This window comes from Xiphophorus couchianus, chromosome 18 (genome assembly GCF_001444195.1).
Source record: "Xiphophorus couchianus chromosome 18, X_couchianus-1.0, whole genome shotgun sequence".
In the NCBI taxonomy this organism is placed as follows: domain Eukaryota; kingdom Metazoa; phylum Chordata; class Actinopteri; order Cyprinodontiformes; family Poeciliidae; genus Xiphophorus; species Xiphophorus couchianus.
Genome location: NC_040245.1, coordinates 2,136,998 through 2,160,489, shown reverse-complemented (window position 1 = coordinate 2,160,489; position 23,492 = coordinate 2,136,998). Strand labels below are relative to the sequence as shown.

The 23,492-nt window shown below is 36.3% G+C and overlaps 2 protein-coding genes across 3 annotated transcripts in view; one reads left to right on the top strand and one right to left on the bottom strand.

The window, feature by feature from the left end:
* The window catches only part of myo7aa (myosin VIIAa), a 60,367-nt gene extending 57,070 nt beyond the window's left edge, over positions 1-3,297 (top strand). For both annotated transcript variants that reach the window (XM_028045571.1, XM_028045572.1), the window contains exons 46-49: positions 397-513; positions 807-890; positions 1,000-1,119; positions 2,358-3,297. In XM_028045571.1, coding sequence (XP_027901372.1) covers positions 397-513; positions 807-890; positions 1,000-1,119; positions 2,358-2,450 — 414 coding nt within the window. In that variant the 3' untranslated portion in view covers positions 2,451-3,297. The remainder of the gene's footprint in view (positions 1-396; positions 514-806; positions 891-999; positions 1,120-2,357) is intronic.
* Positions 3,298-8,579: 5,282 nt separating this feature from the next.
* On the bottom strand, positions 8,580-22,965 carry gdpd4a (glycerophosphodiester phosphodiesterase domain containing 4a). Its single transcript, XM_028045573.1, has 14 exons — positions 22,894-22,965; positions 22,760-22,819; positions 22,566-22,664; positions 21,668-21,761; positions 19,582-19,727; positions 18,350-18,432; positions 17,215-17,365; positions 16,735-16,953; positions 15,900-16,057; positions 14,895-15,042; positions 13,517-13,599; positions 12,355-12,434; positions 11,153-11,274; positions 8,580-10,125 (listed from the first exon to the last, which is right to left on the bottom strand). The coding sequence occupies exons 3-13, from the start codon at positions 22,653-22,655 to the stop codon at positions 11,195-11,197; spliced, it is 1,332 nt and encodes a 443-aa protein (XP_027901374.1). The 5' UTR covers positions 22,656-22,664; positions 22,760-22,819; positions 22,894-22,965; the 3' UTR covers positions 8,580-10,125; positions 11,153-11,194.
* Between the last annotated feature and the right edge of the window lie 527 nt (positions 22,966-23,492).

Below are 23,492 nucleotides of genomic sequence, written 5' to 3'. Positions count from 1 at the left end.
GGAGGGGCTTAGTGCTGTCAATCAAACTTATGTACTCGCTGCTAAAAGTGCTAATGACAGAGAAACAACTTACGGTTACAGAAAAACTGTTGCTCTGTCATCATTGCTAACTAGCCTTAGCATTCACAGCATTCTGTGCTAACTGCAGTGTAGCACAGAGCAGCGCCACACGAGACTGTGATTGACAGCGCTGAGACCCGCCTACTTACTCTGATTGGTTGTTTCTAGTTAGCCCTGGTAGAAGGCAGAGGAGCATTTTTTCACAGATGATCTGTTTTGACATGACAGTTTCAACAAATATATAAAAAGATATATTTTATAAAAGTTACATACTGCAGCTTTAAGTGTAATAATGTTAAATAAAATGTTAACTTTTAATCTGAATTTTGATTGCAGTCTATAATCGCGTACTTCAACAAGCAGCCTGGGAAATCGAGGGAAGAGGCTAAGCTGATGTTCCTGAAGATCATCTATAAATGGCCGACCTTTGGCTCCGCCTTCTTTGAGGTCAAGGTAAACACGGCGAAGCCTGTCGAGTTCTCAGATCGGACCGGATCAACTCTGCTACGTTTTTGCTCATCAAATTTTCACTAGTGGTGCTTTTGCTTTGAAGATACTAAGAAAAGTTTAAAGGTCAAAAGGTCAACCAGCCCCCCCCCCCGATTACCCAAATCAGACAAAATTTACTATCATTCCAAAGTCGTTAATAAATATTTCCATAGGTGGTAAAAGTTTTAACAAATCTATACAGAAAAAGTTTACAGATTTTCACACTTTATATTTACATGATGGCGTTTCCTCTGCAGCAAACCACGGAGCCGAACTTCCCAGAGATTCTACTGATCGCCATCAACAAGCATGGAGTCAGTCTGATCGACCCAAAGACCAAGGTTGGTCTGCAGATCATTTACCGTTCAGATGGGGAGCTTCATGATTCCACAGGGTTGAATTTTTACATTATTAAAGCAGGAAAACCGAAAGGCTGTCTTTGTGCTGCAGGACATCTTGACCACTCATCCCTTCACCAAGATCTCCAACTGGAGCAGCGGGAACACCTACTTCCACATCACCATAGGAAACCTGGTCAAAGGAAGCAAGCTGCTCTGTGAGACTTCACTGGTAGGCGACTGAAAATTAGCTTCATTTTTTACTGAGCTTTACCCATCACTGTTTCTCTCTGCTTTGGAAAATAGTTTGAAATCAACAACACTGAAGGTTTTTATAGCGTGAATGGACAGTTTAATGTCTGAACCTAGAAAATTACTTAAAGGTGACCTATAATGCTTCCTTGAAGAGGTTAGAATATGTCTATGGTCTATACAAAACATGTGCATTCAATTTTTTGCTGAAAATCATTTGTATATGAGATTTCAGTCTGCTCAGTTCTTCCTATTTTGAGGTGTTGTAGGGCGTTTTGTCACTTTAAGTCCAAATGAGCTGCTGCTGGAAAACACCCCAAACTCAACATTTACACTCACTCATGAAAATTGCTGCAAACAGATGTGCAATTATTCAACTGTACATATTTGAAAATCACTAGTAGAGCCTCCTGCACAACCAACATGAATGCAACAAGTGGTTCCTGTAGGGTAAGTCAACAACAGAACACTTATATTTTACAGCAGCCATTGTGCAGCACATACAGCGGTAAAAAAAAGAAAAAACAGCTGATCAAACATGCTGGAGTTCAGCTTGGGTTGCTAGGTAACTGGTTGGGCTTTGATGTGGTTGCTAGGTAACGAGCAGTGCCTGCTGATTTGTTAGATTCCATAAGGGTTTTGAAACGACTCATTTTCACCAAAAAAAACAGCTGGTGTTTGTTTTAAGCACTTTGGTTGTTTTTAGAAGCAGAAAAACCAAAATGGAAGCTTAAAAATGTACAACAGCTGGATTTTGCATAATAGGTCCCCTTTAAAAATCTACCAACATGGGCGTGGCCAAGATACGTTGAAGGGCGTGGCCAAGATACGTTGAAGGGCGTGGCCAAGTGTGGGGATGTCGGCAGGTGGTAAGTCAGGAGAATTTGACTGCAGTAGCCACATTCAACCCAAAGAGGGCAGCATTGGGACGGGTTTAGGCAAAATATTGTAGAATTAAATAAGTTTACAGAAAAATATCACAATTTGCACAGAAACATGAAGAAAGAGCCTTTAAGCACAAACTTACACAATTTATCTGTAATAAAAAACTTTGATTTGGGGTTTAGTTGCTCTTTAGTCGTTCCTGGACCTGAAACACTGAGGGCGCTTCGGTTTTCCTATTCTATTGATCACCAATCAGGCGTAATCAGCTGATCGATGGATCCTCTCTGGTCATTCAGGCGTAAACCAATTGAAATTGATGCTTTGCGTTTCCAGGGTTACAAGATGGACGACCTGTTGACCTCCTACATCAGTCAGATGCTCACCAACATGAACAAGCAGCGCTCTGGGCGGGGCCACAGTAAGTGAACGTCTTATTGGCAGGAGGCCACAGAGCTCATCCGCCTGCTGCGCCCCATTGGTCAGCACTGCAGCTGGGGGCGGAGCTTCGGCCACCAGCTGTGGTGGATGAGCCGCAGTCCTTCTGCGTATTCGACGGGATCTGACCGGACCGAGGACAGCTCGACGGCGAGCGGCGACGACCCCAGAGACGACCCCGGCGAAGGCCCCAGTCACTGGTACCAGTACAGCTGTGATGACGAAGACGAGCCGTCCAGCGAGGATGACTACCTCTGAGAGCCGAACGCCTTCAACACGCCGCTGCCGCTTCCTTTAGATGATCAATTACCTGCTGTCAGAAATCACCTCAAATACAGATAATACAATAAAACACACAGCTGAGATTTTATCTACGACGGCGTATTAAGGCCATACCAAGAAAAATACAGTCATCAAGAGAATCAAGTTGTAATTTTACGAGAATAGTTGTACGAAGATAAAGTTTTAATATTACACGAATGAAGTCATGATGTCAAGGGGATAAATGTGTAATTTATGAGTTTATTTTCTTTGCGTGACTGTGATACTTCGTTATAATTATCTCCTGTAAAGGTTTTAATTTTATGTTTTAACTCTATCGCCACCAGGGGGCGACATATTAAACATAATCATCTGTTTCATTATACGAGTAGAATTAAAAGCAAAAAATGAAAGAAAATACTTATATTAAATGACTTAACTCTGTTTTAGATTGTTTATGCATAAATGTAAATTAATAAAGTTTTAGCTGGTTGTATTACTGCATGCAGAGTAAAGAAATAATGTTCATAATGTCATGTTTTTATCCTCCAGCTGAGATAAAACTTGAAAAGAAAAATCTGAGTTTCTCGTCTTTTTTCACTTTTCATAAATAATATTTAGGAAATGTTTTGTTTTTGATCAACAGGATGATTAAAGTGTGGCTGTCTGAAGGTCATTTAGAGGTCGAAACTGATTGAATATTTCAGCTCTGCTTTATATTCGTATTGATCAAGTCCTCCTCCGTACGCTTCTTTATGCTCCAACTACAGTCTAAATCCTCTTTCGCTCAGGAATTCAGCTAATATTTGGTTTAGATTTATCATTTTTCTGGGGCCGCCATCAAACTATAACTGAATGTTTATCGTCTTCTGACCCAAAAAATGTTTGAATTCCCTCTGAGAGGATCAGTGGATAGAAAGTACAAGCAGATTAACCACATTTCACTGTAGCACACATTGCAATGTAATTATACTAAATTTAATTAATAAAATGTTATTTTCAGAAAGAGTTTTAGTTGGAAAATAATCATTAATACAGAACAAACGTGTCAAACTGATGAAATTGAACATAATGTATTTTGGCTCATAAAACGACTCAAGAAAATACATAATTTCTGGTTTAATGCAGTTTTTTTCTGTCAAGATGAGTGACAGAAAAATAACCAGATCTATATCCAGGGAATTTGTTGTTTTTCTTTGCTAATTCTTTTTTTTTGTGAACTTGCAGAAACATCTGAGAAATTAAGAGTCAAATCTTTTAAAGTTGATGGACATTGTTTTTTTTTTAACATAAATTTTGTTTTAAAACATTTTTTATTTTTAATCTTTATAGAATAGTTTTTGTTCAGACGCTGTCTGATATTAGCTGCAGTTTGTAACATTTTAACTATTTTGAAATCACTTTAAATCTCTAAGGAGTTATTTTACTTTATAAAAGTTTCTCTGCATTTGTGGGATTTTAAATAAAAACCAGCTGCATCAAACTCCAGGAACTCGACATGAAGATCAAACCACACAGAGAAGTAAGTGAACCTTAACTCACAGGCACAGTAAAAAGAAAGTACACCCTCTTTCAGTGAATATTCCCAGTTTCAAATAACAGATTCTAAATTATTTGGGAATTTTTTTATAACTTAAGTGATTATTAGTAATTGATTTAAAATGAAATAAATCTGTGTTTACAGGATCTGGTTCGGATGGATCTGCATTCCTGCATCATTTTGACGGGTAAAAACTTTTTATTCCTTTTCTGTTGTTTACCAACTAAAGTATTTACACCCCAGATTCCTCCTGCTTTTGTCCCAAACATGAAATAATCTGAGCGAATACAAGAAGCTGTTTTTAAATGATTTTATTCATTGAAGGGAAAATGGTTTTCCAAACAAACTTGATCCAACGTGGAAAAGTAATCACACCCCAAACCCAGTAAATGGTTTTCCACCATGTTCATTGGTAACCAGTTTGTTACATCACTGTTTCTCTCTGCAGCTTTAAATCAGCAACACTGAAGGTTTTTACAGCATGAATGGACAGTTTAATGTCTGAACACAGAACTTTGATTAGGCCACTCCCAAATCTTTATTTTATTCTTTTGAACCATTCAGATGTAAACGTGGCATAAACAAAATCTTACCAAGTATTTTTGTTTAGTTTCAAGTGCAAATATGTCAGTAAACTTGAAATAAGACAAAACTAATTCAAGAGTAACTTTTCAGCAAAATATATGAACTTATTGTAAGTAAATAATTCTCTAATATTGATAAAAACATTTTAGTTCCACTGGTAGATTATTTAACTTATAACAAGACATTTTTCCCATAAGTGAAATAATAACCAGTGCAGCTAGAACTTTTTCATGAATATTAAAGAATTAACTTAAAACAAGCTCCTATATTTTGCTGAAAAGTTACTCTTGAATAAATTTAGTCTTATTTCAGGTTTACTGATATACTTGCACTTGAAACTAAACAAAAATAGTTGGTAAGAATTTCTTGTTTTTGCTTTGAAATTTACCAGATGGTTGAATTTTCTCCTTCATGATTTTTTTCTTCCGTCTTTCTTATCAAAAACTTGTGAATCTGATCAGTGAATTTTTATATTTTTACAAAATTTATGTCATCAATCAAGTTCTATTTTAGTAATATCTATTCCTCCTTCACATAAGCAAATCATTTGAAAACTGAATTTTGGTTATTTTTGTGTCAAATTAACACTAGTTTGATGATCTGAAACATTAAAGGAGGGGTGTAAATACTTTTTCACAGCTCTGTGTATGTACTTACATTCAGTGAACCTTTGAAGCAGAATAAACAATAACTGTTAAACAAAAAAAGTTTCTTGAATCTACTTTTTTTATCACATACAGATTACAGCAGCTTTTTATAACAAGAGAAATAAATATCTGGAAAAGAAAAAGCATTTTTATGCAGTACAGGGTGTATAATAATACTTTAATGATTTCAATATTTACTTCATTACATGATAAATAATTTTTCACCAATATCTATTGAACATCGTTGATCAATTACAGCTCAGAAAAGTCTTTAAGCTTCAAGATGAGAAAGTTTTCCTGCTTCCTAACCGGAAATAAACAAAATGTCGTCAGTTTTAATAATAATTATAATTAACATTCGAATGCTTATTTCCCCCAAACAAAAACAATTCCTAATATTTTTCTTCTTTTGTGGCTATAAACTTCAAATCTACTCTTGTAAATAATCGCAGTGAGTGTAGCTGTTAACTTTTAATTATAAGAAATAAAGTCTCTGTAATAAAATTACATTTTGCTTATAGTTTCAGGAGTTAATCTCATAAATTCAGGGAAATTTTCACTTTAATTTCTCTAACTTCTGTCCCTCCACCCCACAAAAAAACGGCAATAAAAACATGTTTTTGAGTTTAATTGTTGAAAAATATAAATCCACAAGCAGCTTTGTTTCCTCTAATGAGGCTTTTAGGTTTGGAAATGTGCAACAAAAAGAAACGATCAACTTTAGTTTCTCTCTAATAATTATACATGCAGGTCAGCAGCATGTAGAGACTCTGAATACTAAAACTCTGAATACTAAAACTCTGAATACTAAAACTCTGAATACTAAAACTCTGAATACTAAAACTGCCTCGTTTACACGTCACAGCTGCTAAACTGGTTTTAGCTCTTTAACCCCTTCAGACCTGAATTTTACCAACAGAGGAAAAAAAATCTAAATTTTATTCCACCTCAGCATTAAAATAAAGAAAAACAAACAAACATTTATGTTACAAGCAGTTTAAGAAAGTCATTGTTTTTATTTATAAAAAACATAAAAATAAATAAAATAATTGTGAAACTAAATAACTAAACTTTGGCTGATAACTCCTGATTTTCATGAGGATGGATATTCAACGTTGGAAAAAATGATGGGAAATATTTTCAAAATAACTTAAAATACTATCACAGGAAATATTTTAAATTACAAGAATAAAATGTAAAAAAAAAAAAGAAATAAAATTTCATCAGGTTACCATAAACTTACATTTATATTTTTGATGTAAAAAATATAATTTTTCCATCTCTAGTTTCAGATTGTTTGTTTTTTCTGATGCCAATGACCGATATCATTGGTCAATAAGAAACCAATCAGTAACAAATAATCATTCAAATGATAAATCTCTGATTTTCTATTGGCTTCAACTCAGAAATAACTCATGTCCATTTCTGTGGACGTCAGGTCTGAAGGGGTTAAAGTTTTTCAACCAAATTGTTGTGTCCAAATATTCCCAAAATGTCCGTCTCATTTTTCATTATTAAGATTAATCTTAAAACCCAGAGAGGATGGGTTCAAAACTCGTCTGAAACAAAAAATAAATCACACATGAACATCTGGATTCCCCTCCAACACACAACGAACAAATTATCAGCGTGAGCTTCAACCGATATAAAAGTAGCGTCTGGATCTATAAAACAAGAAGAGCTGGATAAATCCAACACATGCAAAGCTCAAAATGCAAAGCATCTCCAGAGGAAAACCAATGCGGCGGCGCTGCATTGCCACCAGACTCGCTCGCTAAAAATGAACGGTCGTACGGTGGAAACGTACGGAGCCCCTAAGGGGACATGGAGAGAAAAAAAAAGGAAAGAAATCCCGACTTATTATCTCGAGATCCCGACTTATTATCCCGACTTATGATCCCGACTTATTATCTCGAGATCCCGACATCAGTACATAACGACCTAATCACAGTGATGGAGGACACCCACCCATGGGGTAGATATATAGACTTTTATTTCGAGCTTGGGCTTGAGTATAAACACATTAAATCAGTGCTTGACAGCAGACATGGATTTAGTATTAGTGAGAGACATCTGAAGAGAGTTTTCAGAGCGCGAGGACTCATTCGGCGCAAGTCCTTTTCCGACTTGGCAGTTTTGGTAGAATTCATTAATAACCAGCTACAGTCCTCTGGACAGCTTCACGGTTACGGATGGATGTACGCTAAATTACATGTGCATGATATCCTTCTCTGGGACATCTCTGGACCGCAGAAAATGATATAAGTCGTCCTCCATAATCAATGTAGACACACTCCCCCACGTTTACCGCATAAAAACATGCCTTTCCCCCCAAAAAAAGTAACTCGCGATTTTTCAGAAATGTCGCGGGATCTCAAGATAATAAGTCGGGATAATAAGTCGGGATCTCGAGATAATAAGTCGGGATAATAAGTCGGGATCTCGAGATAATAAGTCGGGATCTCGAGATAATAAGTCGGGATCTCGAGATAATAAGTCGGGATCTCGAGATAATAAGTCGGGATAATAAGTCGGGATCTCGAGATAATAAGTTGGGATCTCGGGATCTCGAGATAATAAGTCGGGATTTCTTTCCTTTTTTTTTTCCTCTCCATGTCCCCTTAGGGGCTCCGTAGAAACGTCATATTCCATAGAATAAATAGAGCTGTGATGTCATAACTGTAGCTGAAACGCCTGGCCTAAAGATCAGCTACGATGTTTAACACAAATAATCATAAGATAAAAACTGGATGACATCACATCAGCTGGGCGCAGTTTGACTTTGAGTTTCCTTCAGAGGTAAAAACAGAATAAATTACAGGATATTAACATTTATTTCTACAGAATCACATTCTAAAACTAAAGAGAAACTGCTTTTCTAAATATTTTATATCTTGATTGCAGATTTAAAATAGTTTTAAAGGTAAAAAATAAAATTGCCTCATTTTAACAACTTGGTGATATTTTCAGAAAGCTGATTATATCAGAAATTATTTCAGTTTTCAGTCTCTTTGGAGAAAGACGTACATTCACTTCAGTTTGAAAAAAACTAAATGATCTCCAGTCTACATTCAGTCTGTCAGTCCAACAGTGTACAGCTAGTAGTACACTGTAAAAACACAAAATCCTACCAAGTTTGATCTAGTTTGTAGTACACATATCTTAGTACACTTTAAATGATATGAACTTATTTTAAGTAAATAATTGCTTAATATAGACAAGAAAAAAATATTACTTCCACTGTTTAACTTATAACAAAAAATGTCTTACTGGTTAAATAATCCCCCAGTGGAACTAGTACTTTTTAAAAATTAATATTAAGGAATTAATGACTTAAAACAAACTACTGTATCCTAAAACTATAAGTAAGTTTTGTCTTTTTTCAAGTGTACTAAAACATTTGCACTAGAAACTAGACTAAAAATACTTGGTAAGTTTTTATGTTTTTGCAGTGTACAGTAGTAGAGACGCACCAATCAGAGAGTTAATATGTTGTTTAAACTGTAACTACCCCCCCCCCCCGTGACAGTTTAGCTCCGCCCCCTGATCATTTTTAAGAATTCCACCAAAGTGGGTGGAGCTAAGCGGCACTGGGGGCGTGGCTACGTGTGGATTATTGGAGGGCCTTAAGCCACTCATAGTCAGGACCAGGGGAGTCAACGTTGCCAACATTGTCAATTAGTTGCCATGTTTAGCGACTTTTTGTCTCAAAGCAACTTGCGACAAATTTAGCAACTAACTTATAGCAACACATTTTTCCCATGTTATGATTTAAATGATCTGCCAGTGGAACTGGTGTTTTTTTATGATCAATATTCAGAAATTATTGACATAAAACAAGCTCCTATATCTTGATGAAAACTTATTTAAATTTTAGTTTTATTTTATAGATATTTTGTATGATTTTTGTCATTTTTAGATTTTGCAGTGAATCAATTTTCTGCTCAAATATTAGAATCTATCTGATCACATTCAACTGATAGATCAGTGATCCATAAAGAGGAATGTAGAGAAGATTAAATTTTGAGTCCAGGAAACATTTAGCGATAAACATTTATATAAAATTAATTTCTGGGAGATCCTGATGTTACATTTATGGAGATTATTTTCCTCTAAATCTCAAAACGACGCCTGATGCTCTGGATCATTTTCATACATGTTTATGATTAAAGTCACAATAAATCTCCGTTACGTTATAACGCATCCTGACAGTAAAAGACGAAGCTTGTTCATATTAATAACATTCTCCGTATCTACAGATCTCACTACAGCCGGATGTTTTCAGTCTTTTCCTGACCAGAAGTGATGAAGACGATTCCCTCCTTCATGGCGCCATGTTGGATCTTACTGGGTCAGATGGAACCAGTCAGTCCGTCGTTTGGATCACCAGTTCAGTCATGCAGTCCAGTAGGTGAGTGGAGGAAACATCTTTCTGCTTCTTCTCTTTCTTTTTATTTTTGTAACTCTATAATTTTCTGTTCGGTTCATGATTGGAGATGTAATATTTGTAAAGCCAGACTCTCCAGTCACTCCTCTGTAATGGTGGGCAGGTGGGGGCCACTGGGAGAACTGGGAGAGCTCCGCAGGTCGGGTCGCACGTTGACACTGGAGATGGACCAAACGTCGCTCAGCTCTGCAAACACAGACAGACAGATTAGATTAAACCAGAGTAGAGATTATTCAGATGAACAGAAATCTGTCTCATTCTGCAGTTTCCATTTAACCACATGCAAATTAACATTAAAGGAAATAAATTAAGTTTTCAAATAAGAAAATAAATGTTCCTAAAATTCACTAGTGTTCAAATGATGCGTCTGTTTCTAACAGCTTAGTTAAAATCGGAATATTTTCTTTATTTACAAATTGATCATCAGTTAGCAAAAGTGATTAATAAGAGATCTTTTTAATAGGTGAGGATAAATCTATCAAACTTTAGTTTTGGGTAAAAATATTTAAGTTTTTGATCTTAAATGTAAAATTTATATTTATTTGGACAGTTTTGGATTAATTGCCGCTCTGAATATATACTTTGTTCTTTTAGCAAACTGTCTTTTTAGAGTCTGTATAATCCAGTTAATGATTAATAGATTACTAAATTACTTGACAATTATTCCAATAATCGATTAATCACAATTTATCTTCTTGTTTCAGACATTTTGCAGCAGCGGCTGATGTAGAGACTTTATTTCTTTTAATTAGGGTAAAATGATCACAAACAAAGTAAATTTATTATTTACCTATTTAACCTGGTGAATTAAGAACAAATTATTTACGATAACAGCCTAAGTTTTAAAGTAGAAAACATTAACATCATTAGTTTGTCTTTAAATAACCGAACTTTGTGCAGGTCCACGTCTGTTTACTGACTTTTACTCAAAACCTCATTTTGTTGCCATTAATCTAGTTTTTAGTTTATTTATTAAACTAATCTAAACTCAACAAATGTTTTAAAATCCTGATTTTGTTGTTCAGAAAATAAATTTTAGTCAAAGTTTTTCATGTTTATTGTTGGTTTGGTAAAAACATTTTTTTATGCTCAGACAGTTTTTGCTCATTTAACAATAAATAAAAGATGCTGATGATTATAAACGTGATTTTTGTGTAGGAGGGACGTAGATCTATAACATGATCACATAGAGAGGCAGGAAATGTGGTCATACAGTGAAAGGATGACATGGCATGCAGGGGTCATGGGTTGAAGGTCAGGGGGAGGGAGATATGAGCTGCAGCGGGGGGTCAGAGTGCAGAGAGCTCCAGCCGACACAGATGACCTCTGAGGAGTCTGAGACGACACACAGCATGCAAACACCAAACATCACTTCATTTACTCTGCTGATGGAAAAGTTTTAATAGAAATTAATCACAAAGTTTATTAATCAAATATTTATTAATATTTATTCATCAAAAACTACATGAGCAACAAAATAAGCAACATTTTCAATTCAAAAACACTTAAATTATTGAATAAATAGACAGATTACGCAACAACAAATATATTTATTGTTTTTAATCTGCTATTTAGGTCATTTTAAAAAATCTGATTGATGGAAAGTGTTTCAGGAATCCCTGATCATCCATGAAACCTCTTTAGAAAAGTGGACTGTGGCGCTAATGTAGCATTAGCATATGTGCTGCTGCTGCGTGTTAGCATTTAGATGCTACTTTAAACAGGTTTGAGTGGGAGAAAGTTTGGATTCGTTGCTTCTCAGAAACCAGATTTTTCTGTCATTTTTTATTGTAAACACCTTTAATTATTTTTTTGGCAAACATTTTCAGAATGTTGAATAACAAACTTTATATATAAAATTTTCAAATGGTTCAGCTGACATGAGGATCAAATATAAAATCAATTTATGTTTGTTCGTGGACTTGATGTTTGTTTACTTTAGAGCTGGACAATATGGCTGAAAACTGATCATCATTTTATATCGGTCTACATCAATAATTATTGATTTATTTGTTGTTTTAAATACTGGTGTGTTTCTCCTGTTTTACTCAGTTTTTTTCTGTTTTTTTTTCTTTTTAAGCAGTTATGAGGCACAGTGGAGAAACCTGAAACTGCTGCTGCGCAGGTTACTCAGCGGGTCGTTGCTAGGCAACCAGAGAGCGAGAGAGTGAGTTGATTCCACCAACCTAGTTCTCTGCCTACAACTCCCAGGATGCTGTGCAGTTCAGGATTGAAGTTCAGTGAAATTATTTATCAGATGTATTACCTATTGATATTGATCACGTGTCTATCATGATATATCTAGTTATTGATTTATTGTCCAGCTCTATGTGACCCATAAACATTTTATTTTTAAGTTCATTTTTTGGTGAAAGCAGCAACAGAACCGGAGCAGGAAGAACTTTTCTCTCCTACCGGTTCTGAACTTGCTGTACGGTCCGTTGTCGTTGGTGTGCCGGCTGCCGGACACGAAGGGCAAACCGCGCTCTCTCCACCTGAGACACAGAACAGAACCAGATCAGAACCAGATCAGAACCGCTTTCATCTGCAGACTGGACAAGGAAGGAAGGACACAAGGAAAAAAGATAGGACACACAGAAGGGAGGAGGAAGAGAAAGCAGGACACAAGGAAGGAATGGAAGAAAAAGGAAACGAGGGTTGAAAGAACAAGGGAGGGAGGAAGGACACAAGAAAAGGAGACATGACAAGGAAGGTGTCAGGATCTGTGTTTTTCTGTGTTTATTTAGAGTTTTCTGTGTCCTTGAGTCTCTTCGTTGTCCTGTCCTCCCCTTGATTTTTCCCAGGTGTGTCTCGTTTCTGTGATTACCCGCCCATGTATTTAACTCCACCTGTGTTCCTTGTTCCTCGTCGGGTCCTTGTCGTTGTCAATGTCTAGTCGTCGTGTCCATCTGCCTGCTGCTCGTTGTTTGGACTGTGTTCCCGTCATTAAAATCATCATTTTCATTTCTACCTGGGTCTCAAGCGTCTGCCTCACCTCAACACCGCACCGTTTCATGACAGAAGGAAGATTAGAGGAACAAGGAAAGGAAAAAGGAAAGCATGCAGGATAAGGAAGGACAAAAGGAAGCGAAAGAAAAGCAGGACACAAGGGAAGGAGATAGGATACAAGGAAGTGATTAGGGAGACAAGAAACGAGGAAATGAGAAGAAAGGAAGACAGAAGGAAAGGAGACAGGAAACCAGGACAAAAATCTAAACAATCAGTTAAGAGTCAAAGTCTGGAATATTTTTACCCATAATAATCCAGGAAAATTACAGATTAAAGAGGATTACCAAACATCCGTCTGGTTGTTCCAATTGGAAGAAAACTAGAAATTTAATTTAAGTTTCTGATCACTAAACATGAGTTCATAAAGTTTCTGCTCTTTACTGAGAGGTAAAACATTAATAAAGTTAGAAATGTTGGTGCCGGCGTCCCGACCCGTTCCGTCCCGATCCTGACCCGTTTCGTCCCAATCCCGACCCGTTCCGTCTCTTTAGTTTTGTTTCCTTCATTAAACCCGACCAGCAGCCGTGATGATCAGAACCAGCAGGATGTTTGTGTTCGGGTTTCTCACCAGTGGAACGTGAAAATGGCGAAGATGAGGAAGGCAGAGACGAAGTCGGTCAGGATCCACATCAGGGTGTATTCCTCTGGAGTCTGGAGAGAGAACGGACCGGGTTTAGTTACGCCACGGGTCAGAACCAACAGCAACATTCCTATGAAACAGACAGCTTGGACTGATCAGAACCACAAACATGCAGAATCTGCAGGAAGTTCAGATTAAATATAAAAAAATTTAAAATAAATAAAACTCCCACACCGCCTGACGCGATCGTTACCAGAACCAGAACCATCAAATGGACCGTCAGAGCATCACTGCGTAGTAATAATAATAATAATAATAATAATAATAATAATAATAAGTGGGTTATTATGCTTTATATTCAAGCTACACAGTTTGGTAACAAAATTCAATCTAACATTTAATTAAAAGCGTAAATTTTGTCTATTTTCATGCAACGAATAAAAACACAAAAATTCTCACTGAAGTTAAATCAAAATAAACTTTTTCTTGTTTTATGTTAGAATCACCAACATTATTTATATTTGCTAAATGCCAGAAAACTTATCAAGAAAATTATTTAGAAATTGTTTTGTAACTTTTTTTGTATTTTGTGTTTAATTTGCCTTAAAACAATTTGGATTGTTTCAATGTGATAAATATTTATTACTCCGGCTTCCTCTGTGTTTTTTTATAATTGTGTTGTATTCTCCTTGTTTTATATCTATTGTTTGTATTTATTGACTAAATTTGCAGTTGAGTCATTTTAACCACAGTTAACAGATGAAAATTAGCCCTTTGGCTAATTCTGGCACATTTACAGAAATGTTAATTAACCTTTAATGTCTCTAACAAAGAAACTCCAAATAAAACATTAAACAGTGAAAGTTTATTTATTTTAAGGACCAAAACGACAATAATTCATACAAGTAACAAAAAAATAACAAAATCAAGCAAAATAAAAATGTTCCAAATCAGTTTCTCTCAATAAAAAACTTATTTAACAAAATCTGCAGGTTTTTGGTGAATTTTTGGTTAAAATATTTGTTTTCCTTTCAGTGGGTAGAAAATCCAGAAATATTACTGAAGTAAGAGTAAAAATACTTCATAAAATTACTCAAGTAAAAGTAAAAAGTACAGCATTGTAAAAATACTCCTGAAAGTAATTTTTTTCCAAAAAGTTACTGAAGTAAATGTAACTAGTTACTTGAGTACAATTTTGTTAAATAGCAACCTATTAATATAACATAATTAATCTATAACTGGTGTGTTTAGTTTACTAAAACAAATCAATCTGTTATGGAGTCGCCTCTACTTTAAACCTGCTGCAATAGAAAATGTGAGTTCCACCTTAAAAAGGCGCCTTAAGTCAAGAGAGTGAGAGGCTGACCATGAGGAAGAGCGGCTGGTTGATGCTGGACAGGATGTGGACGGAGTTGGTGGTGATGGACTGAGCGCCGGCGCACCAGGCCAGAGCGTAGAGCCACGGCTGGCTGATCACGTACAGGTTGGTGCTGATGTTCACCGACTGGAGCTTACTGAACACAGAGACACAGTCAAACTGGTTATCCACTTTAAACTGGTTATCCACTCAAACTGGTTATCCACTTTAAACTGGTGCTGCTGCTTTCTAAACTTCAAAAAGTCTCAAACCAAACATTTCAGTTTTCCAAGTTTTTATCTTGTACAAATTAAATGAACGTTATTTTAAAAGTTATTGCATGATCAAACTTTTCAGGTGATTTTTAATAATGTTTCTTATTTAATGGGAACCTTGAGATTATGCAGTTATTTTTTGTTAAATTTAAGCCATAAACTTATTTATCTCAATCAGTGTTCAGACACAGCAGGTCTGAATGTTTTTAAAGCTCAATTTTAATACAGTAAATTATTTAATAAATACAAGTTTCTGAGTAATAAAGTGTTTTTTATGGCTTCCAAATTCATCTCATCAATAAAAATGAGCTTTTAAAGATTAAATTAGCATTATTATGAATGTCTTTATGATTCACAGAGTGAATCAAAGCTGAAGGTTCACTGAGGACGAGTCAGGAGATTAAATTGTTGAATGATTGTTGTTCTCCTGTTGCCGCCCGCCTGCTTCCTGCAGGTTTCATCCGTTTCTGTCGCTCTTCAGGCTCTTTGGGAAATAATTTGAGAGCTTGTTGAACTTTTCTTCGTCTCTTAGCTTTTTGTTCCCTCACAGTCCGGGTTCAGCCAGCAGATTACCAAAAGCAGAACATTTTTTGTAGAAATTCATTGCAAATATTGGAGGAAAAAACTTGAAACAATGGTTAAAAATCTGCATTTGTTTTTGCATCTGTATTTAAAACCATTTAGTGGTTTAATTTTTAGCTGAAGTTACTGGGAGCTGTGGTGGGAGGTGGTTCCATACCAGATCTGCTGCTGCGACATGGTGCTGTAGTGCAGGTTCAGCCAGCTGATGCCGTCGTCCTTCAGCTCCTGGATGGAAGCCTTCAGCCCGGAGGTCTGCTGCAGCGCCGGGTCCAGACCGGAAACCAGAGCCCGGTCTTCAGACGGCAGCCACAGCACCTGCACAACCAGTGGAACCAGTGGAACCAGTACGCCAACTCACACTGGCATCCATTTATGCATCCATGATGTGAAACAACAACACTGCAAAAACAAAATATTTTTGTCTACTTTCTAATGCTGATATACAACGGAGTATAAGAGCCATAATAACAAAAAATAAATCTCAGAATAAAGTCGCATTATTTAAACTTTATTCTGATACTTGAATTTTATTCTCATTTGATTTTATTCTGGTAATATTTTAACTTCATTCTGGTAATATTTTGAATTTATTCTGGCAATACTATGACTTTATTCTCATAATTTGATTTTTTGGCCCTTTTACTCCTTTGCAGAAAAATCTTAAACTTGAAATAGGACAAAGCAAAGTTCTCAGCAAAATATAAGAGCTTATTTTAAGTCAATAATTCATTAATATTGATTAAAAAACTACTTGCTCTTCTGGCAGACTATTTCACTTATGACAAGGGAAAACATTCTTGTTATCGGTAAAATAATCTGCCAGTAGAGCAAAAAGTTTTTCATTTATATTAAACAATTATCGACTTAAAATAAGCTCTTATATTTTGCTGCAAATTTATTTGTAATTTAGTTGTGTCTGATTTTAAGTGAACTAAGATATTTGCACTATAAACTAGATAAATGACTTTTTGTGTTTTTGCAGTGCAGCCTACCTGTGAGGAGTTGATGTGGGCCTGGATGACCTGCAGAGTTGCGTTGATGTAGGAGCGTCTGTAGGGATGTCCGTACGGTGGCCTGCGCAGGTCAAACAGCACCAGTTTGCCGCTGGCGGCCGCCACCTCCAGGAACTGGGCCAAGGAGGGAACGGACTGGTTCTGGGCCTGAGAGCGATCCGTCTCAGAAAGGCTCGATGCGGTTCCAAACGGATCCCTCTACAGGACAGAAAAACAGGTTACAAAATGGAAGAAGATTTCAAATTAAAAGCATAAAATGAATTTAAAATGAATAATTTTTGAAATTATTCTTTTTTGGCCCATTAGACTTTATTAGGTCACTTTTAAATTGGGACTGTTTGGTTTAAAAATTCCAAGTTGCTCTTTAAAGAAGCAGTAGTTAGTGATGTCCAGAGGTTAAAGTAGCTCTAATCTGACCTGTGAAAAATCGTGGTGATGTGTGGAAACGCCGACACTCACCAGCAGGAACCAGCTGCCGGCGTTCAGCTGCTGAATCTCGGCCCAGGTGAACATGGCGGCGTCCAGGTGGGTCCGATTGGGGAAAACCTCGGCGACGTTGGTGGTTCTCCTCAGCGTGGAGTCGTGCATCAGGAAGGGAACGCCGTCATAACTGCAAACAAAAACACGGCGTGTGATCGAAGTTTCACAGGGAAACATTAAAGCTGGAAAAGAAACCATGAGGTAATACCAAACGGTTTGTTAGTTTTATTAGACTAAACCAAGTCAGAGTCACACCAGGCGGCTAATCAGCATGTTTAATGGGGAGCTAAAGGCTAACTGGATTAGCATGGCCGAGTAGCCCTAAAAAAATAACTATTGCTACTTTCAGCATTTTCCATTTTGCTTCCATTTCCTCTGATTGCATCAATTTGCCTGAGGTTTTATTTGCAGCATTTTTTTTTTTTTTTTGGTTTCCAGGAAACTTTCTGTGTTTGCAGCATTTTCTGACCACTAGGGGGAGAATCTGTGATCCTCACACTTTAATCCTTTATGAGGCGTTTAGATGGATAAATAAAACCCAACTAACTTTATTTATCTGCTTATTGCTTTTCCCAATTAGTAACTGATCAATCGCCTGATAAATTAACATGAGCTCAATAATTTCCATTCTGGTGATTAATATTTACATAATCTGTTTTTATTGTGTGTAAACTGATTTTGGTTGTTTTGTTTTATTTTGGAGATTTAAAATATCTTCCAGTTCAAGAGTTGGGTTCTCCAAAAAATTAAAGTTATTAGTCTTTGCAGTATTATACCATAATCATGAAAATATATTAAAATGATAATTTTATTGTTTATCACAATAATTACTGGAACAATTTATCGTCCAGCAAAGTTTGTTATCATGAATTATATTTAAACACAATATTAATCAGGAATACAGATCAGTGGAAAACAAAATATGGTAAAAAATAATCTAGCAAGACAATGAAAGCAAAAATGAAAAGAAATGAAAAACCCAACAATAAATGATGCCATTGAAACATCTCTAGTGAAAAAGTGTTTTAAATTAGATTTAAATGATGGAGACAAAACAACAACAAACCTGGAAGGAAATTCCAGCAGGTTTGCATGAATAAACGTGAAATCAAACCTAATTGTGACGTCCGTCTCCAGGCCGCCGCCTCCTGATTCGACGGCCTTTTCAAAAGACATCAAGGTATTTTCTGGAGCGAGCTTCAAAAACACAAGATCAGCAACAACATCCAGTCAGTTATGATTTGCAAATCTGAAGGACTAGAATATAAAATGAAAAATTCACTTTCCAGAAAAATATGTTGTTGTTTTTTTAATATAAGTTACATTGTGCTAAATTTGAAATGGATGAAATGTCTGCAGAAAATTATTAATATGTTCCAGAAAATATCTGCAGCAGGACAGAAATAAGGCATTTTTCTATTATTCCTGAAGCAGAGTTTGGTCCAGAATGAAGGAACAGAACCGACTCCCCAGGTTTGACTTCAGTGGGAAGTTTCAGGAAGATGTCAGGTGGATCCTCCTCTCAAACATTAATGCTTAGTAAATTTTCTACAGTGACTGACAGGAGCGAAAACTGCAGCAGAACATGAATGATGCAAACACAAAAAACAAACGCAACAGAAAACAAACAAAAGGTCCTGCAATCAGCAGAAATAGAAGCAAAATGGAAAAGATGAAAACTCGCTCTATGAGCAGAAATATTCCAGACCACTAGGGGGAGTCGATCATCGAATCCCTCAGTAAAGACGGGACGTCATGACTTAACGGGATGTCCAGCAGAAAGTTGGAGGAATAAAGACATGATGTTAAACTTTGTGTAGAACAGTAGCATATTTAAATCAGTAATGATACCGACTGCAGACTCCCCCTGCTGGTCTGGAGGACTTGTGTTTTGTAGAGCGACTTTTTATACTTACAGTTTTTGCCACTTGCTTCATTTTTTGCTTCTATTTCCTGTGACTTCAGCATTTGTTTTGTTTTTTGCAGGCCTTTGCTTCCATTGTTTTTAATTACAGTATTTTCTGTTGCAGTAGTTGTTTTTTTTAATGTTGCATCATGTTTTCCATGTTTCTGCTCGTTTCTTTACCCGTCAGTTACTGCAGGTAATTGACTAAACTTAAATTTGGAGAGAAAGATCCATTTAACATTTTTCTGAAACTTCCCATTTAAGTCTAAATTGAACACCTAACAAAAATATTTATCTTAATAGGCCCAGAAATAAACCAGGACCCATATTTAAAACCAACATTGAGCAGATGTACGGTTCAGTTGGAAACATTTCAACACAACATTGCAGCGATTCTCCTTAACTAAACCAAAGTGTTCCTGCTTAAAGGCCCGTCTTACCATTGGAGCTCCTCTGTGACCAATGAGAGTGGGCGCTGGTCCCAGAGTTCCCGCCTCCTTGATGCAGGGCGAGTACATGCCGAGGGGAACCAGGTAGAGCGAGAACAACACGGACAGGTAGAGAGCCAGAACCACGACCTGACGGACTGAAAAACAGGAAAAAGACGCTGCAACAATCAGCAGCTTGCAGTAAAGTTAGACAGTATTTATCTCATTTAATTATGAATGTTGGTAACAAGTCACCAAAATGTTAAATGTTACATTATATGAATGAGTCTAAACACATTTCCACACATGTAAACAAACCAAAATATACATAAAAAGATTAAAATGAGTCACTGACAGGATCAGCCTGCAGCTGGTGGGACACAACATGGCCGACAGATGTTTGAGTTTCAACTTTTCTTGCAGTCAAAGAAACATCTTAAAAGTGCGGCGTGAGTTTGTCTTCAGTCCTCCTGTAGAACCACATTTTGCTGAAATCACAGCTGTAGGTTTCGTTTCCCGTCTCTTCCAGGTTTCCAATATAGAGGCTGATTTATTTTTTTAATGCAAAACTTAGTTTTATAGGAGCTTAATGTTTTAGGTCAATAATTCTTTAATACCGATTAAAAGTACTGGCAGATTAATTCGCTTGTAATGTGGGAAAATGTCTTATTATTGATTAAATAGTTTGCATGTGGAACTAGTACTTTTTTAAAATCAATATTAAGGATTTATTTACTTAAAACCACCTTCTATATCTTTCTGAAAAGTTACTTTAAGTTATTTTGGTCTTATTTCAGGTATAATAACATATTTTTATTAGAATACAGATCAAAAATACTTGGTGAGATTTTGTGTTTTTGCAGTGCGTGAGTCTACGTATTTGCTGTTATTGCACAGATATTTCCCCATTGTGGGACAATAAAGGACATTTCTACTGAATTCCTGATTTATTTAGAAACCCATCAGCCGTCAAACAGGAGCCTCACGTTGCTTCCCTTTCATCATCTCCGCTCAGAGCTCCAGCTGTAACGTTGCTCTGATGCTTTTCTTACAGGAGAACCCCTGAAGTGACTCAGCATCTTTGGATCTGCTGAGTCACCATGGCAACAAGGGGCCGTACCCATGGAGACGAGATGAGAAAAGCAGAGACCTGGAGGGTCAGAGCCGTTCAGAGTCTGACATCATGCAGGACAGAAAGACACTGAAGCCATAAAGGAAGGAGGAGAGATGATCTAACCAGAAAATCACCGTCCAGTAAACATTTTATTATAAAAATCTTCATATCATATAGAAATATCTTGTAGCAAAATGTATTCTTTGTGGTTCCTTAGGCTTGAAACTCTCCTTTGGAGGTTGTTTCTGCCCAGTCTCTTTAGTTGAATCATGAACAAGCTCCTATATTTTGCTAAAAAGTTACTTGTAAGTTAGTTTTGTCATATTTTAAATGTAATAAGACATTTGCAACAGAAACTAGACAAAAATACTTGATAATGTTTTATGTTTTTGCTCCTAAACCTAACTTTGTTCTTTTGAACCAGAGCTGAACTCGCCTGTGTGCTTCAGAAAAGAGTTCAACATTTTCTGAACTCATACAGACTCAAAGTACACAAAACATATATTTAAGGCTTTCAAAAAGTGGATTTTGCACTAAATGTCCCTTTGTTAATCATATTTCTTGTGAAAATATTTCAGTACACTTGCAATAAGACAAAACTAACTTACAGGCAACATTTCAGCAAGATACAGGAGCTTTAAGTTTTAAGTAAATAATTATAGATTGATAAAAATTTCTGGTAGATTATTTCACTTATAACGAGACATTTTTTCCCACATTATACAGGAAATTAGTACTTTTGAATCCATATTTAAGAAATTAAACCAGTTCCTATATCTTGCTGAAAAGTTACTCATAACTTAGTTTTGTCTTAATTTAAGTGTAATAAGATATTTGCACCAGAAACTAGACAAAAATCTGCAATATTTTGTGTTTTTGCAGTGTAGGCCACTCCCAAACCTGCACTGTTTTGGCTAAATAAATAGATTTTACATGATACATCCCTTTTATTACTGAGAAAGTGACTTCTATCGGTTCGTTTACCTTTCTTGTTCATGCGAAAAAAGTGCAACGCCGTCGGCCAGGAGAGAACGGCCATGAGCGAGACCGCAGCCACATGGAGGAAAGGAGCCGTCACCTGAAAAACAAAATAACCAAAACGTGACGAAGTTCATGAATGATGAACAAAGACTCAGACAGTAAGATTCAAACACTTTCAGCTTTCTCAAGGTAAGTTTCCAAACTGTTCCAGCACCACTTTGGAGTCAAAAACAAAACAACAGAAATTAACTAAAAAATTTCACCGTTATGTAATATCATTTATATTCCAAATGTTTTGTGATCTAATCTCAGATTAAATGTTCACAGAGTGAATTAAAGCTGAAAGTTCCCTGAGGTTGAGTGCTGGGACAAAATAAGCTAAAATATAACAACATTTTATGTTTTAAAATAATTTTATGTTTACCTCATAACCTGACAAAACAGGCATTTCAAATACAAAACAACCTTTATTTCAATTACACAGATCAATAACTGATTAGGAATAATAAATATTTATAACACTGAAACAATCCAAACAGTCCTGCTAAGGTAAATTACCTTCCTAATCTAACAAAATGCTAAACTACAATATACAAATAGTTACAAAAAAGAAAAAAATATTTCCGCTCAGTTTTCTGACATTTAGCAAATAGAAATAATTTTGGTGATTCTGACTGACTCAAAACAAGAAAAGTTTAGTTTTATTTAACTTCAGCGAGAGAAAAAAAAATCTCTGTTTTCAACTGAATATAGTTTTCCAACTTTAGACTTTTAATCAAACATTAGATTGCGTTTTGAATATCAAGTATTTCCAAACTTTGATTGAAATTCAAGAACAGAGCTGTAAAAATGATTCTGCTTCCCAGTTTTCTGCCGTTTTGTGGTGTGAGGAGTCGCCAACCTGCAGGGACAGCTGGAGAGTTTTCCACTCTTTGCTCCAGAGGTCAGACAGGATCCCAGTGGCCGTGACGGAGAACACCAGCGTCACCATGATGCCGGTCTAACATCACAAACAGGACAGAAAACACGTCAGGTTTTCTGTGGTTTTTCTCTGAGGAGCAGCAGAACGGCCACAAGTTGCGTCTCAGTGTTCACCTTGTGGCTCCAGTGGAGGTATAACCTTTGACCTTCAGACAGCAGACACACCGCCAACACCTGAGCAACATGTAAAAACACCATTAGGGGCCTGAAAACAGAAATGCTGGCTGGGGTTTTATCAGAGTGCGTACCAGTAGCAGGGCGATGTAGGTGAAGAGAGCTGCAGCGACGGCCAGCAGGACCAGAGACCAGGGGAACCAGAAACCGAGATTCCCAAAATTAAACCTGGAGATTAAAAAACAACAAGAAGGCAAATTAACAAACCGGAGAATCATCCAATACATTCAGATTTATAATAATAATATGAAACTGCACAAGTGAAGAGGAAGATATGGATGCTTCCACTGCCAATCCAAATGAAAAGTACAGCTTAAAAATGAGAATATTGTACAAAATGTTTACATTTTTTTTCACTCTTTTTAGAAAGTGGAAACACAAAATTCAGCATCTCAGAAAATTTGAATATTGCACTGAAAAAACACAAAATATGACCAAGTATTTTTGGTCGAGTTTCTAGTTTTTCTAACTCACAGTTTCAGCAAGAAATGGTAGCTTGTTTTATATTAACAATTTATTAATATTGATTAAAACGTTCTAGTTCCAAAGACAAATTATTCACTTATAACAAGAAAATGTTCCCATGTTCCACATAACAAAATCTGCCAGAGGAACTAGAACTTTTCCATGAATATTCAGGAATTATTTACTGAAAACAAGCTGCTATTTCTAG

What these genes read in the sequence shown, in the direction of transcription:
- gdpd4a (XM_028045573.1), bottom strand. Translation starts at nt 22,655, where the DNA reads ATGGTGACGCTGGTGTTCTCCGTCACGGCCACTGGGATCCTGTCTGAC. An exon ending in CTCTCCAGCTGTCCCTGCAG is followed by an intron (nt 21,762 to 22,565) that starts GTTGGCGACTCC and finishes TTTGTTTTTCAG; the next exon opens with GTGACGGCTCCTTTCCTCCA. An exon ending in CCGGCAGCTGGTTCCTGCTG is followed by an intron (nt 16,954 to 17,214) that starts GTGAGTGTCGGC and finishes TCTGTCCTGTAG; the next exon opens with AGGGATCCGTTTGGAACCGC.